Source organism: Notamacropus eugenii, chromosome 3, assembly GCF_028372415.1.
Source record: "Notamacropus eugenii isolate mMacEug1 chromosome 3, mMacEug1.pri_v2, whole genome shotgun sequence".
NCBI classification, from domain to species: Eukaryota; Metazoa; Chordata; class Mammalia; order Diprotodontia; family Macropodidae; genus Notamacropus; species Notamacropus eugenii.
This window is the reverse complement of record NC_092874.1, coordinates 195073266-195090732: the sequence shown is the minus strand read 5'-3', so window position 1 is coordinate 195090732 and position 17467 is coordinate 195073266. Positions and strand designations below refer to the sequence as shown.

Sequence of the window (17467 nt, the reverse complement as noted above, 5' to 3'; positions counted from 1 at the left end):
GTGGTCTATACATCTTGTGCACACCAGACTACATGTGCTGGCTTTCATTGTGGATTGCACTGGGCTTTATCTCTGTTGTGGTTGCTGGAGGATGCACCCTGGCCTCCCTTCAGTCTGTGTTTTGTGGATTGGCCTCAGGGTGGCAGTATGTTCTCATGCCTGGGACAATGGATGGGGAGAGTGGGGGAAGTGTTCAGGGAGGAGGAAGGAGGTGTCCTCCTCTAAAGTCACAGGACAAAAGCTACCAGAAGTTATGAGCTGGCGTCTCTCCTGGTGCTGTCTCTCTCCCTCTCCCTAGTGTGGGATGTGTATCCAGTGTATTCAAGTGGAGGAGGGGAGATCCTGGGGCAATACTGCAATTAGGAACCTAGGACAGGTGATGCGTGCAGATGGGACACAGGGAGCAGACACATTGCATTTGGGGAGTGAAAGGTAGGGAAGAGAAGGAAAGTACAGAAAGGCAGGATGGTGATGCAGGAAGGAGACTGTAGACCAATGATAAGGTGTGTTTCTCTTCCCTTGGTAGAGAGGTAGTGGGCTACAGGTAGGGAATGTTGTCAGAGGTAGGAACTATGTGGGAGGTTATGACTATGGTGCTACAAAAAAAAAAGTCATTGGTAAAATATTTTTAAAAGAAAGAGAAAAGTTCTTCACTTGAAAACACAAGAGAACTATTTTCATAGCCTGCTTTATTAACTGTAGGACCATGGGCAAATCACTTTATCTCTCAGCCTGTTTCCTTATTGTCAAAAAGAATAAAATTGGGGGTCATACCTATACTATGTTACCCCAGGGTTATCGGGAGTGAAATGAAAGTGTTCTTCAACACTTTGTAAACTGTATAGTCCTACGTAAATGACAGAATGCATATACATGTAGAATCACTTTTTTTTTTTTATTTTAAAAGGAGAAAAAAGCTCATCAATGAAATTTAAAATACCCAGAAGAAAGGAGAAGGAGATTCGGAATGGTTAACAGACAAGCAGGGGAAATGTTGGTAACAAGGTGGTAAATTTAATATATTTGTGGGTTAGTCATTTCAGTCATGTCCAAATCTTCATGATCCATGGAACCCCAATTTGGGGTTTTCTCGGCAAAGATACTGGAGTGGTTTGCCATTTCCTTCTCCAGCTCATTGTACAAATGGGGAAACTGAGACAAACAGGGTTAAGTGGTTTGCCCTGGGTAGCTGAGGTCAAAGTTGAACCCAGGAAGATGAGTCTTACTGACTCCAGGCCCAGCGCTCTGTCCACTGTGCCCCCTAGCTGCCCCCATACTTTTTTAAGTCAGACATATATTTTTTTAAGTCATAGTTTCATATACAACCCTCTTTTTTCCGTTCTTTGCATATGGACATGTTTATACATTTTTGTTTTTGTCAAGTTTATAATAAAGAAAAAAGAAAACACATATTCACAAGTGTTTTAAACTAGGGAGGCATGGGTTTAGGAAGAAAGTGAAAGGGGTTGGACTAGGAAGTTGTTTGGAGCCCCAGAACAAAGGCTGAGCCATGTTAGAGGAAGAGACAGCAACAGATAAACCAAAGAAGATAGAGACAGAAACAGAAAAAGGGAGGGAGGGAAACCAAAGGTAAATCACTGAATTTTTCTGAGCATCCTCCGTATTTGTACCATCCACCTCATAGAGTTGTGAGGAAAGTAAAACTTTGTGAAACTTTACAAGTACTACAGAAACACAATTAAGCTGATGAGGAGCCAGATAGACTGTGGGGGAGGGGGGGAGGGTATGAAGGATCTCCCAGGGCAGCAAAAAGGTAGAGGAGACGTAGGCTACAGAGGAATCACAGACCATCCTGCTGAGAAAGTGGAGTTTATTTGACGTGGAAGGCAAGTCTGGAGGAAGGAAGGTGCTGCTTCTCAGAGGACTGCCCCATCTTTAGGACCACTCCTGCTAATGCTTCAGGCTCTAACCCTGACACTGGTTCTCTGGCTCCATTTCTTCTGCCTTGTTTTGTCCATGAGAGCTTTGGGCTGCACATTCCAGGGCAGAAAACCTCCTGGGCAGCTTAGAGGGAAAAGGAAAGTTACTGACCTCAACTCTCCTCATCAGACAGAACTAGACTTTCCCCCATCCTTGTTATTCCCTCCACCCCTGCCCTCCTCAGCCCTTCCCTCCTAAACCTCAGCAGCAAAATTGTGAATGCACTCCTTCCCTAGGGTCACGGGGCAAGGTTTGTAATCTTGGGGGAGGGCGAAAGATTCTTGGAGAGGATCTCAGTGGGGAGGCTTTTCTTAGGAGGGAGAATCTTCGGAATGGTCCTGTGGGCTGTGGATCTCCTTTCCTGGAGTTGAGAGCACATGGCGGGGTTTACCTGGATTGGTCGTAAGCGAAACACAGCAGCTCCTACCCCGGAGAAAAGGAGCAGTAAAATGCCAAGGCTGAGAAAAAGAGGCAGCTGTTTCCCTCCATTCAGGGCTTTGGGGTTTCCCCCAGAGAGCTGGGCACCTAGAAGACAAGGCACAGAGAGAGGAGAAAGTAAAGGACGAGGAGGTTATGGTAGTTGGAGGAGGGACCGGCCAGGAGAGGCTGAGTAAAGTATAGAATTTGGGGAAGGAGCAGGGAGAAATGAGAGTTCAGGGAATCGGGAAGAGGGAGTCAAGATTTCTAGGATGAGGTTGGGGTACCATGGGATTTGGGGTCTCAGACCTGTGCCCTGAAGCCCCAGGTTGTAAACCACAGCTCCACGTTGCTGTATCCCTTGATACACTTGACATTGCCACTGGTCAACCTTTAGCTCCTCATCTCCCACCTCCAACCAGGGCCCTGGTGGGTTTTCCAGAGTCTGATTATCCAAGGTGGTCCACAGGAGATACTCTTGCCTCAACATTGGGGTCACTTCACAAAGCAGCCCTTTTCTGGAACTTGAAGATCCAAAGGATTTAGCTGTCACTGTGGGAAATTGGAAGAAGGATCATTTGGGGATTCTGACCTTATTCTATTCTCATTTCCTTGCCCCAGTCCCTCAATCTCATCCCTTTCTAATTATCCTATACACCCCAAGGATCGGATGGGCAAGAGGAAGGTTTGAGTCTGGATGAGCCCAAAGAGTGATACATTTACAGAAATAGGGAAGTTTAGCTGGAAAACTGGTTTGGGGGAAAAAGATGAGTCTATTTTTTAGGCATACTAGGTTTGAGGTTAATAACAAGATATCCATCAGGCAGCCACTGATACCAGACTGAATATCAGAAGAGACATCATGGCTAGAGATAACTCATCATGCCTCGTATTGTTAGTTTTCACTCAACAACATGTTTATGCTAAACTCCTACTCATCGTGACATGGAGATACTCTTGAGTTCTTGCAGGCCACACAAGTAGAGTGTTAGAATATGGCTGGTGATGAACCGTCTATTGTTCAATGACCAGCCCAGCAACATTTGGAGATGTTCATCATCAATCACAGTCATTCTCAAAGACCATCTACTAGGATGAAGGGTGTGTGAGAGCTCTAGAAGTGACAGGAGCACTCCCATTAATAAATTATATATCCTCTAACTATTGAAGTATCTTCTCAGTACACATGTCATCTCTTCAAATAGAATTCAACTTCTTTGAGAGCAGGGACCATCTAATACTTTTTGGGGTCCCCCATGGCACAGTGTTTCAACCCATAAATGTTATTACTTGTCAAATTTTGGTGAGAAACAGTTTTTTAAAAAAAAAAGGATTCTTTTGTGGACACTTACAAAGCATAATCATCCTTACATAATAATTTTTGTTACTCCTGACAATTAATGAATGAATGAATGAACAAATACATGGATGAATGAAGGAAATTCTGCCAATGTGCATTTATAGCGTATAATCACACAGGAAGAGGGCAGTTGTCAGTGATTCTTCCCTGGAAAAGTAGAGTGTAGCCAAGTCCTCTTGGAGCAACGTGGGAGAAAGGAAGAGTCTGAGCAACTGTCCAGGCCAAAAATGCTAGCCCAGTCTCCTGGCTTCAAACTTCCATAGTTTGAAAGCAGAATTTTTAGTGTTTGCCAATTGTTACCGGTCAGAATAACTTTTCAGCACCCTGATTGTTCTTTTTTCTATGAATAAAAACCCAGACACTTCAAGTTGAATGCTGTAGCTAGGTGGTGTAGTAGTTAGAGCACTGGGCCTGGAGGTGGGAAGACCTAAATTCAAATCCAGTCTCAGATACTTACTTATTGACTGTGTGACCCTGGGCAAGTCAGTTAACTACTGTCTATCTCAGGTTCCTCAAAAAAAGGGAGAAAATAACAGTGCCTAGCCCCTAGGGTTGTGAAAATTAAATGAGATAATATTTATAAAGCAATTAGTAGCACAGTGCCTGGTACATAATAGGTGCTTAATAAGTGCTTGTTCCTTCCCTCCCTCTATCCTTTTCTCAAATCTTAACAGACATTCCAGCTAGGCCTTGGTCCAGGGACAGCCAGATATGCAGAACAAAGCATAATAAAGGTGGGAAGAGGAAGGGGTCTTGCTGAAAGTACAGAAGGTGTTCAAGCTACTAAGGGTGGTCAGATCCAGGAATATTTAACACAGGAAAAACTTCCATGTAATCCTAGGGTTTTTCCTTTCTTTTTTTCTTAATTAGTATTCCCCCAAACTTTATACTTTTTGGAATGGAGACTGTGGAGTACTGTGATCTTATCAAAGATCACTGGATCAATATAGAAAGTTGTTATTCTTTCACAGATAGTTCATCCTGACATAGATCCTCATAAAGAGAAGGTTTACAGAATATATTCCACCTCCCTCAGGAAATCAGTCTAGCCTTTACTACCCACCCCCTACTTCCTTGCAACCTCCAAATCTTACTTCTAGAAATTCTTAAAGTTCTTCCCTAGCCAGAGACTGAGAGAATCACCTAGCAGGTAAGAGGAGATTTTTCCAAAGGTCTATGGGGCAGCTAATGCTTTTTGTACTTTATAAGGGGTGGGGAAGTAAGCAGAAGTTACCTGAGCCCCTGAACACTGTCCAGCAACCTGACTTTCCATGACTATTTATTATTAAATCTATTTATTATTGACTCTCTTGTCTACTGCCCTTTCTTCTCTAACTTCCAGAACCATACCCAGCCTCTTCCTTGTTCTCTGACCTGTAATGACAGCTAAGGTGACCACTGCACTGAGCTGATGCCCTTGAAAACTGAGGCTGCAGTTGTATGTCCCTGCTTGGGCTCTGCTCACATTGTCCAGCCTCAGGGCAAAGCTGCTTTTGTCATCTCCTGACACAAGGCAGCTGCCTCTGCCCCAAGGTAAGGTCCACTGGGCAATTAGCCCTGGCATCGTTCCTGGAGCAGGACTGAGATGGCAAGGAAGTTCCACCTTTGATCCTTCTCCCACATACACTGTCTCCTGGGTTAGGGGCTCCAGACCTAGAAAGAGGGCAGAATCCAGTTCAAAGACCAACAACAGGAACTAGGAAAGGCAGGAGAAAGACACGGGGGAGGGTATGCAGAGGTATATGTATGTGAAGGCTGGCCTTGAAGAAAAGATATGGAGGGATGAGATGAGAGAGAAGGCTCTCCCAGTCAGAAGTTATGGAAGAAAAGACCTTCGTGCCTCCAGAGAGGGGAGACGGGATCTAGTCAGCATAGGGGGATGCCAGTACTGAGAAGTCTGGCAGCTGAGCTGGTAATAAAAAGGAGGGAGAAAGATGGAGCAGGAAGTAGGAGGAGCTGAAGGCTACAAGGAGAAGCTTCTGGGAACCCTCAACCAGTTCTGGCTTCTTATTGGGTGAAGAAAAGGATGAAAACATTTGCCAGAGGAGTGGGACTCAGGGGATCATAATTACAAAGGAGAAGGCTCATGGAGGAGGAGAGGGGAGCCAGGAGGAGGTTTCCTAAGGCCAGGAAAGGATGATGCAAATAAGTCTGGAGGGATGAGTCCAGGGAGTGGGAGAAGCTGGTTTTGTCACCAATAGGCATAAAGGAGGAGGAAGATAATAAAAGAAAAAGGAAGGTTATGGTGGGAAAAGGGAACAGGAAGAGGAGGGAAAAGGAGGCTATAAGTTACCCAGGACAATAAGGTGGTGGGTAATGGAGACATTGAATCCGTCTGGGTAGATAACACAGCAGTCCCAAGGCCCAGCATCTGAGGGAGTGACATGGGACAAGAAGAGGAGATTCCCAACTGGAAAATGCTGGGAAGATGGGATTATGGGTATCCGGCCTCGAGACCAGAGCACAGCTTTCGGGAGGTCTGGACGGTCGAAAGAACAGTTCAGAAGGACCAGACCTGAGGTCACAACAGGCCCAGGAGGACTGGCAGTCACTGTAAGGAGGGAGAGAAGATATTATCACTCCCAGTATATTTCCACAATTACCCTGTAAATTCCTTGATGGCAAAGCCTTAGTCTCCTGCTCTGAACCACCCAGCCAGCACCTAGCACTGTGTCCTTGCACATAGCAGATGTTTAATTAGTATCTGGTGAGTGAATTAAATCCTATTTCTTACCCACTCCACTCTCCAAGCCCACCTCTAGGATCCTCCCGTCCCTTGCCTCCTGCTACAAGGGATGAATGAATCATATTCTTGTCCCTTGTTCTGGTGAGGAGTCAAATCCCTCATGCTCACTCTGAGTAGAGAGGATAATGACACTCTATCTCCACCACTCTTCTCTTAATTTAGCTCACCCTTGACCCCACCCTCTTCTTCCTCTCCCCCAGAATATTTCTGGGGCTATGATGTGGTTGCAAGGTTGGCAGAGTGGGGGTGGGGAGAAGTGATGCTAACAGAGAAGGCTCCCCATAGGCTCTGTTGAATTTCGAGTTAGTTAGTCTTGGGAAATCATCTGGTCCAATTTTAAGGTAAGGAAATTGAGGTTATCACCTCTTGATTACTCTTTTCCTGGCCCCAGCTTCCCCAGCTCATTGCCTCCCCTTCACCTACCAGAGGCTTGGCCAAAGCGGAGGCAGAGGTGACATCTCAAATCACCATGTTCAAAGTGGACCCGGGCTCTGTACTCCCCAGCATCTGTGAGCCAGGCTGGGCGGAGCCAGAGTGAAAAATCTCCCTGGTGGAGGCTGAGCCCTCCAAGCTGCAGCCTGGGCTGTGGGGGAAGCCTAACACTCCGCAAACCACCTGGCCCCACCCTGAACACTGTGTGCCACCTGGCTTGGGGGATCCTGTGGAAAAGGAAAAGGAGAGAGGAGCAAGGAAGAAAAAGATCAATTGTCTGGTATGAGACAGCAGAGATGACACCTAAATTGTAGAGACAAGGATGAGGCTGGGAGTTGAGGGGACAGGAAGAGCAGAGAGAGGAAGAATTCACAGAAGCTCAGAGCTGGGATCCCTTAAAGATAATCTAGATCATTTCTCTCATTTCATAGATGAGAAAACTAAAATGCAAAAGGGAAATGTCACAACGACCACACAGTTCTCTTTGCATTGCAGTATGGGGGAAGGGGGAGAGCGAGAGGGAACCAGGAGACCCTCTAAGAGTAGAGATTATATTGTCAAGGAACAGAAAGCAATGGCAGAAGCCCGTGTCCTGAGGAGATGGGGAATCGTAGAAACAAAGGCTAGGCAAGCCAGAACATCTCAGAGGGGAGGACGGATTAAAAACAGGCAAGAGTGAAGAGGGAGAAGTTGAAGGGTGCTCTAGGTGAGAGAGAAGTTTGGGGAGCAGCACAAGGGACCTAGAAACAGTAATAAACTGTGATGGATAGGGATGAGAGGAGTGATTTGAGGTGGAAAGAGGTATCACTACATTTTGAATTGAGTTGGACATTTGGTCCGTACCTGTCCTGCCAGCGCTGCCAGATGACAGTCACCTTCCAAAGAAAGGCAGGCCTTGTAGGGAGGTTTTGGCTGGTGCTTGAGAGGATGCAGGGGAGCCGAACAGGGAAACCCTCTTTGGCCCATACCACCTGGACTTCTTTCCTAGATACTTGAGTCCCTGCTATAGAAAGAGAGGCTGGGGAAAAGGAGGTCAAACTGCGGAGAGTGGCTCAGAATTCCAGGTGAATCTTCCTGAGGAAAACTCTAAGACAGCCCACTCAAAGATACGGCAATCTCCAAGGAATCTTCTAGAGAATCCATCCACCCTATCCCAGGTACACAGAAACCAGCCCGTCTCCATGGCTTACCTCTGGCAACCAGCAGCACTAGCAGCAGTTGGACTAGAGATCTCACCTCCCACAGCATTTCTCCTCCAAGGAGGACTGACTAGAGCCCTCCAGGGAAGAACAGGCTAGAGATGATGGGAGGGAGGTGTAGGGAGAAAGAGACCAGGTGGCAGAATATAGAGGTAAAAAGCAGGAATGGAGAGAGAAACCAGGTGAGCAGAATTCAGAGAAGGTTGAAGGAATAAAGGCCAAAGAACAAAAGGGAGAGGGTAATACAGGGACAGAATACTTCTCTGATGTCCTGTCTTCTTAGTAGCAATGATACCTCCTCTTTCTCCCCCACGGTCCCCACTTCCCCTCTGTATTGCCCCCCTCCTTACCACCTCTGGGGCTCACTGTTTCGATTCGCATCGGAAAGTGTGAGGGGGCTGATTCCCAGCAGCACCAATCCCCGCCCCTACTGTAATTCTCCCCTTGTTTACTTCTTTCTGTCCTGGGTTCTCCTCCCTCCCTAACCCCAAGGTTTCTCTCTGCCCTTCACTCCCCCACCCAAAGGCATTCCAAACCTGTCCATCATCTACACTTTTCCCCAGTAGAAAGTAACTGCCTTTAGAGAAGGGATTGTTTTGCTCTTTGCACATACATCTCTAGTGCCTAGAACAATGCCTGACACATAGTAGGTACTTAATAAATACTTGCTAATGAACTGCACAATTGATTCACTCCCAAGTAAAGACCCTTCCTTGATTACCATCCCTTTTCTTCACACCTCTTGCCTCTTCATCTATTTCTATCTCTCCCATCCCTACCTAGGAATTCTCCAAGACTTAATTCTCTGACTTGTAAATAAATGTCACTTCTCCCCATGTTTCCAGGGAACAGGACAAATTGGGAAACAATCCTACAACCCCACAGGAAGATAGAGTTACCCATGAAAGCCTACCCCTGCCCACTTGTTCTCCTGCTAAGATCACAGTATTTAGATCGGGTAAGGATCTGAAGAAATTCCCTGGTCTGACCTTTCTATTTTATAAATGAGAAAAAGGAAGCACAGAGAATTTAAGTGCCTTGCCTAAAATAAGTAGTAGCAAGAAACAGCTGGAATTCAAATCCATATCCTCTGCCTCCAAGTCTGGGGCTCTGGTCAATACCTGGTGCTAGTAGAGGCCAGTGACGTAAGGAAAGGCTGAATAGAAAGATGAAGCCCGATGAGTCAAAAATGCCTCTTCAGCCACCCCTCCTAATGCCTCAGGTTTCAACCCAAGCTGGTCCTGAACCAAGGAGAGGAGGAAGGAGATGTAATGAGACAGAAAAATGGTGAGAAACAGATGCAGAGGAAAAGAGTAAGAGAAAGAGGGAGAGACAAGAAAAGATCAATTTCAAAGGAAAGACAGAAGGGGTCTTTAAAGAGCAAAGAGGAAGCCTTCTCAATTATTTTTTCTACTTTTTTCCCCCAATCCAAGACAGACAAAAGGTGTATGTGCATGCGTGCACGTGTGTGCACACACACATACACACACACCAGCCCAGAGGAGGCATAAACCTAGGCTGGGGAATCCCCCCCTTTTCCAATAGAGAAAATGTTAATAATTAATTTTAATAATAAAATAGTAATTCACACATGCAGAGGTTTATGTTTACAAAGGACTTCATACATGTTACTTCATTTGCCCTCTCACTAAGCTCTAAATGCAAGTACTATTACCCTCATTTCATCCATGAGCAAACCGAGGCTTTGGAAGGTGAGTAAAAGCTAGGACTTGGAGTGGAGGGATCTTTCCACTGCACCGCGGTCTCTAGGGAGATGAATAGCTCCCGAGGAAGACAGCAGAACTTTGGGCAGGTTGGATTAGGTTCCTAAACTTTAGGATCCCAGTGTGCAGCCCTCTTCCTTGCCCACAGCCCTTTTCCCGGTGGCAATAAGCACACGATTCCCCCTCTCCTCTCAGAGTTTCCTGTCTTAAGCCTTTTTATATTTGCCTAGGTCAGCAAAATTGCCACAGTCTCAGTAGCTTTATGCTCCATTCAGCATTATGTCTTTGTGAACGTGTATGCCAATGTCTGTGCAGGTGCATTCAGGAAGCAGGAAAGGAGAAGAGGAAAAGGCATGGGAGGGCAGAGGGCATGCCCAAGAAATCTTCAGATCTGTTTCCTCTTAGAGAATGAAGAGGGCCCAGGTGTGTCAGTCCCTATCCTGGCCCCAGCTTCTTCCTTTGATCTGGAGATGGAGGAAGAAAGGATGGGAAACTTGGTAGACAGCAATATACAAAAGATTTCCTACAAATCTACTGTGGATATCCAGCTCCTGTCTTTGGTGGGCCTCGTGTTCATTGAGTGCAGGGACAACTTTTAGGTGGGAGAGAGAGAATTAAGGAGAGGAGGATTGTTATTTCATAGTCCTGCAGAGAAGATCCCCAAAAGACTGAAATTATATCTTTGTTCCAACACGCACACACACACACACACACACACAGCTGCATACAGACACACAGACACATACGCACACACAGACATACAGACACACACACACTCACACTCACACTCTCTGGTCAGCCGGGGGAAGCAGGAGGCAGGTTAAAAACAGAAGCGCGACCATTTCTTTATTAAATTATACAAAAAGGATAAAGGGGAGAGGGGGCAGCTGTGGGGCTCAGCCCCAACCCCAGCCTGGTGCTGTGAGGGGGTGGGGAATCTGAGGGAGATCCAGGGATCAGGCAGGGAGAGTTGAAGAGAAGGCAGAAGGGGAAATTTAGGAATGAGGAATGTGGAAAGGGGGGAGAATTGGATTTTGAAGAATCAACTTGGGGATGGGAGGAGATATGAGGACATGGAAAAGAAGAGTAGTCTGGGGATCAGCTCAGGAAGAGGGAAAGTGGAGGAGGTGGAGGAATGGAGAGGTCAAAATTGGGTATGTGGAGAGGGAACAGTATAAGAAGGCTGGGGAGAGCAGGAGGGAGACAGCTCTGGGGAGGAATCCAGAACAGGGAGCCAGGCGAAAGGCCGCTGCACTTATCCCTCCCCATCTCACTTTCAGGCCCCACGGGGTCCTCCCCACCCTCAGCCCAGAAGGCTGAGGCTCACACTGATGCCCCGTTTTCTGTCTTCTGCCTTTTGGGATCGGCATCATCCTGCAGAGAGGGAAAGACGATCTACATAAATGCAAAACAGAAGCAGGATCTGCTTCTAGTCCCAGCTCTGCCCCACACTCCAGAGAAGTTCCCCCCTGACATCCCCTCCAGTCCCCGGACCCAGCTCCAACCTCATCCTCAGCAGCTCTCTTCAGTGCGGGCCCTTCGTCATCATCCTCCTCCTCTTCCTCATCTGTGAAGCCAGAAATTGGTCACTGTGGAGGAGCAGAGGTCATCTCCAGAGACCACAGGTCATCTCCAGAGATCACAGGTCATCTCCAGAGACCACTGACCCTTGCTTCGATTCTTCTGCTCTGACTTGATTTGACTTCCATAGTTTCCCATCATCCCTGACACTCTGACCTCACCTTCCTCCTCACCCTCATCATCATCTTCTCCATCCTCTGCAGTCTCCTCCTCCTCCTCCTCTGCTCCATTCTCCTCCTCCTGAGGACCAGAAAACAGCATCAGGTAGGTCTGGCCATGCACCCAATAGATTAGTCCCATGGGGAAGGGAAGGGAATCTCAGGCTAGAGATCCCCAGGGATGTTAGGGCTCATCATGGTTCATTGCCCTCTCTTCCCCTCTGTACCTCTACCACGTCCTTCTTCCTCTCTTTTCGATTAGTTTTCTCCTCTACTTTTTCTTTCTTTTCCTTCAGGTCCTGTGGAAGGAACAAACAGGTCATCTGTTTGGTCACCATACTGACCAAAGAGTGAAGTGCCTTTATGTCACTGTCCTGTTCTCCCCTTGTCCCCACCCTCAAACAGCACCCTGAAAGATGGGAGGGCTTTAGGACAGTGTGACAGAGCACCAAATGCCTCTTCATGTGGGACAGGAAAGGTGCCAAGTTTTACTCTAGATGAACTGCTCCCTGTAGGCTTCGTATGGAGAAGGGATCGGAAAAGTAAGAAGATCATCACCTTGGTGACTTGCTGATTCCTACCTCTCTGAACACCCCCTTCTCTGCCCCCCCTCCCCCCACTTTGAGTGGCTGAAAAGCTCAGCTCAGCAAAGCAAATCCCTTCCATCTGCTCTGGCCCTTAATGCCCCACCCCCTCCTAGTGTCCCTCCCCCTCCTCCGCCTGGCCCCTTCCCACTGCCCACCCCTCTGCCTTTTGTCTACCTCTGGGGCCTCTATCTGCATGTTTTCTCTTGAGGATCACTCCCCCCCCCCCCCCCCCCCCCCGCCCCCAGCCTCCTCCGGTTTCTCTCCCCTTTGGTCTCCTCCTTTGTCTCTCTTGGTCTCTGTCTCTGTGTCATGCTGGGTTCTCTGCCAGACATTCCACCCCAACAGAAGCAGCACTCCACTCCCTCCTCAGCCATCAACTCTTCCTCTACTAGGTCCCAAAGTGGGTCACAAGGTCAAGTGCCTTCCCTTGACACCAGGCTCTCCTTCCTTCTGCAAAGTTCTTGGGGCTGGGAGCAGCTCTGGCTAGGGTAGAAGGTCAGGTGGGGGATGGGTACCAGGGGGGAAAAGAGAAAGAAGACTAGAATGGAGAGAAGACGGAGGCGCCATAAAAAAGATAGGTAGCTTATGGCCCAAGGCCAGAAAACAAGTCTGGGGTGGTCTGAGAATGCAGATGGGGGTGGGAGGGAGCCTGACTTAGGCTCACTCCTCCAGCCCCTAAGGTTGGCTCAGCACTCTCCTTACTCCATCCCCACTTCCAAGTCCCCTGTGGGCCGCTCCTATCAGGAGGAGAGTAGGAACGAATACTCATTAAGATTCAAACCTCCCTCTCCCTCCCCCTAACACTGAGGGTATTTATCGTATCCCTTTAATTTTCTGTGCGATCAGTTCTGCTGTCACTGTGCAACACTGTGTGCCTCAGATTCCACACATGTTTACTTAATTCTGTCTAGGAGTAGGTCACTCTCTATGTCCCCATTCCGAAGGAAGATTAGAAGGGAGGGGGGCTAGTGAGGGTGTTACATCTGATTGGTCTATAGAGCCTCTCTTCCCCTCTCCATGAGGAAGCACCTACTCTCCTCTCTTGTAGTCTGGCTCCCCTAACATCCTGCTTCTCTACCCCCATTTCCCAGCCACATGGTCTGTAGGTCATGTCTTCCACCTCTGGGGACAGGGATGGTCTCTCATCTGAGGGTCAGAAAGCTGAGATTCTGGTCCAGGCTCTTTCCTATCTCACTAGGAGGCTTCATGTCTCTTTAAGCTATGGTCTGAGTTTCCCATCTGGGTCAGGGGAGATAAGGGAGGAAGGAAGGGGGAGAGAGGGACAAAGTGCCAGGGAGGTCAAAGTCCAGGGGGCTGAGTCCTCTCCTCCTGTCAACCCTGCCTGGCTTGGTCACTGTCTGTCCCTGGTTTTTTTCTTCCTCCCCCAAGAGGGGTACAAGGCCCTAGTGCTACTAGGCTTTCTCCGTGCCAAGCATTCTCTGGCCTCATTTACACACTTCTACCCAAACACTGACACAGACAGACACTGATTGAAATACACACACAGAACCAAAGAGAAGTACCCAAGCTATACTATACACAGAGACACATGGCCTGGTGTTTGGACATCTCCGCACGATATGCAGAGACAAAGACTGTGCATTCATGACCTCTTCTCCTGCTCCCCCGCCCCCAGCCCCATCATGGCTCTAGAATCACAGATCCACAGCTCGGAACGCTGCTTGGAGCTCCTGCAAGTTCTTCATTTGCAAGGGAAACTGAGGCTCCGAGAGGAGAAGCAGCTTGGCCAAGGTCACCCAGCTGGGTAGCGAGAGGAGACGGGAGCGGAGCTCAGGTCGGATTGCTACTTGGGAGTTCTTTCGCCTGCACCGAGCCGACTTCCCTGCGTCCTGAGCGGCTCGGACCCACAAGCCCCGGCGCTGCGGTACACCGACCCTCGGCCAGCTGCCCACAGAACACCACCTAGCTCGGTCACATGCCATCACACCTAGTACGCTCTGTTGGCCTCCCATGAACATACATGCTTCCAAGCCTGGCAGTCTAGGAGACCAAGGACAGGAACACACGCTCTTCCCTCCCTCCCCCACTGTCTTTAATCCCATTGGTTCAGCCTCCTTTTCTTTGCCAAGCCTCAGGGAGGCCTCCACCCCCAGCTAGCTCTTCGGGCTCCCAGGTCCCCGGCTCTTGGCTCCCAGCCTCTAAACCTTGGCCCCATTAATTTCCAAATCGGTCCTCGGACGGGACTCGGCAAGCTCGGATGAGAGAAGGAAAGGAACACCAGCAAAGAGGAAGTTGTGACGGAATGCAGGGCAGGGGCACAGGGATGGCGTGCCCAGTGGCACCTCTCCCTCCTTCTTCCCTTTTCGCCCGAGGTGGCCACCACCTTTGGGCACGGGGACGGGGTGGATGACGAGAAGAGAAAGCTAAGGGCCGGCGGAGGGAAACAAATGGAAGGGAGGGGAGACGGAAGATGGGCCGACGGCGGCTCGGACCCCGGAGGGAAGGGAGAGGGGGGTCGGGGCGGAGGAGGAAAGGCAGCCCCTCGGGGCTCCGGTTCCAGCCGGGGATCTCAAACCGCTTACCGGGAGGCAGGGGACGGGGGCACGGAGAAGGTAGAGGCTAAGAAGTCGGGCGCGAGGCGAAAGGAAAGTGAGCAGGCAGCCAGGGGCACCGAGGGGAAAGTGCCCAGGTCAAGGAGGGGCCGGCGGGCACACGCGGGAGGACCCCGGGGTCCTGGGCAGCGGAGGAGTCGCCGCGGGGCGCACGGGGAAGCTAGAGGGCGCTGGCGCGAGCTCAGGGGAGCCGGGGTAGGGAGCGCCTGGCTCCCGAGCGGGCGGCGGGGGAGGGTGCCCGTGGCACAACCCAGAAGGGCTAGGGAGCCCGGGGGAGCCGGGGAAGGCGCGAGGGGCGAGGGCGAGGGCGGCGCGGTGCCCGGAGGCAGCGGGTCCGCGGGCCCCGAGCGCACGGGGCTCTGCTCCCCGCGCCCCCCGTACCTTGGCGCTGAGCTCAGGCGCTGTCTCCACGCTCTTCTCCGACATGGTGCCGGGGCCGGGGCGGGCAGGGAGCCGGGGTCCCGGATCCCGGGAGGAGGGAGCCCCTGGACAGCTGGGGGTGGGGGGCAGTCCGGTGGCGGCGACTGCGCGCTCCGCAAGCTGCGACCCCCCGATCGAGGCCGGGGAGCGGGTGGGGCGGGGGAGGGTCTGCAGCGGAGAGCCGCCGGGAGCGCCGCTGCCTTCAGCCCGCAGGTGCGCGGCTTTCGGTCCCCAGGTCCCCGGGCTCGTCGCCCCCGCACCAGCAGAGCCGCCGCCGACCAGCCGCTGCCGCCCACGGCCAGGGAACCCGCTTATAAGGCGGCGCTGCCCGACGGGAGGGGCTTCCCAGGGGTGGGGCAGGCGGGAGCTGGGAGGAGAGGGGAGGACGGGGAAGGCGAGGCTAGGAAAGGCAAGGGGAGGGGAGGGAGATGAAAGAGGAGGCTGCAGAGGTGGGGACAGGAGGGTGGCAATGAGGGGCGGAGGAGAGGGCAGAGGGACCGACGGGCCGGAGAGACGAAGCCGGGAGCGGAGACGGAAGGCCGAGGGGAGTGGGAGAGCGAGCGGAGGCCGACCCTGGAGCCCGGGGGAAGGAGCGACGCGAGCGGAGCGGCGAGGGGTGGGGCTCTGGCTAGGTGGGCGCCCTCCAGATTCCGGACCGGGATCTCCGAGGCACTTCTTTGGGCATGGGCCCGGACAGAAGGCCGGAGGATGCCACGGCTCTCAGATTTCAAATACATTTATGATTAAAACAGTTTCAATCATTTGAACAAGTATTCAAATAAATACATTATCCAATGAGAGCGTACGTGTAAAGCGCTTGAAGGGCTCGCATTCATCCGTGAGCTGTCATTATTTGCACCCAAAAAGCTTTACAAGAGACAGGCCTCGGGAGCCAAGGGGGTGGGGGCAGGTGAGGCAGTAGGGAAGGCAAGTGTTCGGCTGCCGTGGCAAGGGACCAAAGGCCTGGGCACAGGGCAGGAGCACAAAGCTGCTGCCGAACTTCACTTCCGAGCCTGGCCTCCTCTCCCCATTGCCTCGGGACTGGGGGATGGAGAGAGGGAAAGAGTGACTGGAGCTGGTGAGCCTGCCCTGTTTACTTCGCCCGGAGCTGCTTCTGCAGGAGCAGGGGCTCTCTCCCACCTCCTCTCACGTCCGTCCTCTTTGTCTACTTCTTTGTACTCACCTGTTCTGTTGCCCCCGCACCCCCAAGTCACTCTCTGATCGTCATGTTTTCCCTATGTCCCCTTAAAACTTGACTTTTACCTCCATTTCATCTCCTGACCATGTCTGTCATCCTGTTCCCTGTTCTACCTCCCTCTCCCCCCGATTCTTTAAATTCTTTACCCGTTTTTGCCTTTCTTGTCTGCCTTCTGTCTTATGAACTGGACCTTCTCGGTTTCAGCTATTTCCCCCCATTCTGCTTAATTTCTTTCTTACTTTTTCTTCCCTTCTCCCCCACTTCTAGGGGAAGACAGATACCTCTTTATTAAGTGCCTCTTATGTGCAAGCACTGTACAAGCTCTTCCCAAATAAATATCTCATTGGATAAAATGTGCCTCTCCAAAGTTTCTCTGTCCAAATATCTCTCCTTCCTCTCTGCCTTCTTAACAAGATATTCTCTTTCCCTCGTCCGTTCTCTGACTTTTCTTGACTCCTTCACTCCTCTGTAGTTCTTGGGTTCTAATTCCAACCATTCTCCTCCCTTCACCTTATGCCTAGTCTCATCAGTCTGTCTTGGACGAGGAAAGTTTGCTCAAGCTCAAGCTTTCTGAGCAATTGAGGTGGGAGAAGCTGATGGGGGAGATGCTTAGAGAGGGGAGGAGAGGTTCACGAACTGGGGTTTAGGGAAGGAAGTTTTATGTTTGTTTATCCTTCTATTTTTCTACCGTTATTTTCCTCATCATTTTTTCTTTATCATTTTCACTTGAATAACCCTCCTAATATTATTATAATTATTCATGCCCACTCTATTATTAATTCTAATAAATATTAATACTCATCATTAATATTTATTGAGTATGGAAATAAATCATCCTCGGGTCTCTGTCCAGCCCCTTCCTGCCTCATGTCACCTTTGGGTGCCCCTTCTCCATCTTTTCCTCCGTGACTCCAGCCTCCTCTGATCGTTCTTGGACCCCAGGATGCCTGTCTGTCTGTCTCTGTCTCCGTCCTTCTTCCTTCTAAGCCTTTCTCAGTCTTTTCTCTTGATTTCTTCCTATTCTCACCATGTTTCTCTTTCCCTCTTTCCTTCTCTCCCTGAATCCATCACTGCCTGTCTTCTCCTTGTCTCCCAGCTTCTCTCACCCTCTCCCTGTCAGTCTCCCTTCCT

General features: G+C 50.1%; 2 protein-coding genes across 8 annotated transcripts; both read right to left on the bottom strand.

The window, feature by feature from the left end:
* Positions 1 to 1814: 1814 nt before the first annotated feature.
* On the bottom strand, positions 1815 to 8595 carry LAG3 (lymphocyte activating 3). Of its 7 annotated transcripts, none has more exons than XM_072653810.1 (8): positions 8446 to 8571; positions 7740 to 7899; positions 6888 to 7123; positions 6012 to 6269; positions 5093 to 5371; positions 2668 to 2910; positions 2333 to 2466; positions 1815 to 2025 (listed from the first exon to the last, which is right to left on the bottom strand). In XM_072653810.1, the coding sequence occupies exons 1-8, from the start codon at positions 8474 to 8476 to the stop codon at positions 1927 to 1929; spliced, it is 1440 nt and encodes a 479-aa protein (XP_072509911.1). In that variant the 5' UTR covers positions 8477 to 8571; the 3' UTR covers positions 1815 to 1926. The 7 variants fall into 7 exon arrangements, with proteins under 7 accessions (XP_072509911.1, XP_072509910.1, XP_072509909.1 ...); XM_072653809.1 differs by having other exon boundaries at positions 8087 to 8522; XM_072653808.1 differs by having other exon boundaries at positions 7740 to 7914; positions 8087 to 8474.
* A 2044-nt stretch (positions 8596 to 10639) lies between these two features.
* PTMS (parathymosin) lies at positions 10640 to 17231 on the bottom strand. The gene is made up of 7 exons (XM_072650561.1): positions 17211 to 17231; positions 16012 to 16179; positions 15100 to 15855; positions 11786 to 11857; positions 11562 to 11640; positions 11325 to 11386; positions 10640 to 11193 (listed from the first exon to the last, which is right to left on the bottom strand). Exons 1-7 carry the CDS (start codon positions 17229 to 17231, stop codon positions 11143 to 11145), a joined length of 1209 nt encoding a protein of 402 aa, XP_072506662.1. The 3' UTR covers positions 10640 to 11142.
* Between the last annotated feature and the right edge of the window lie 236 nt (positions 17232 to 17467).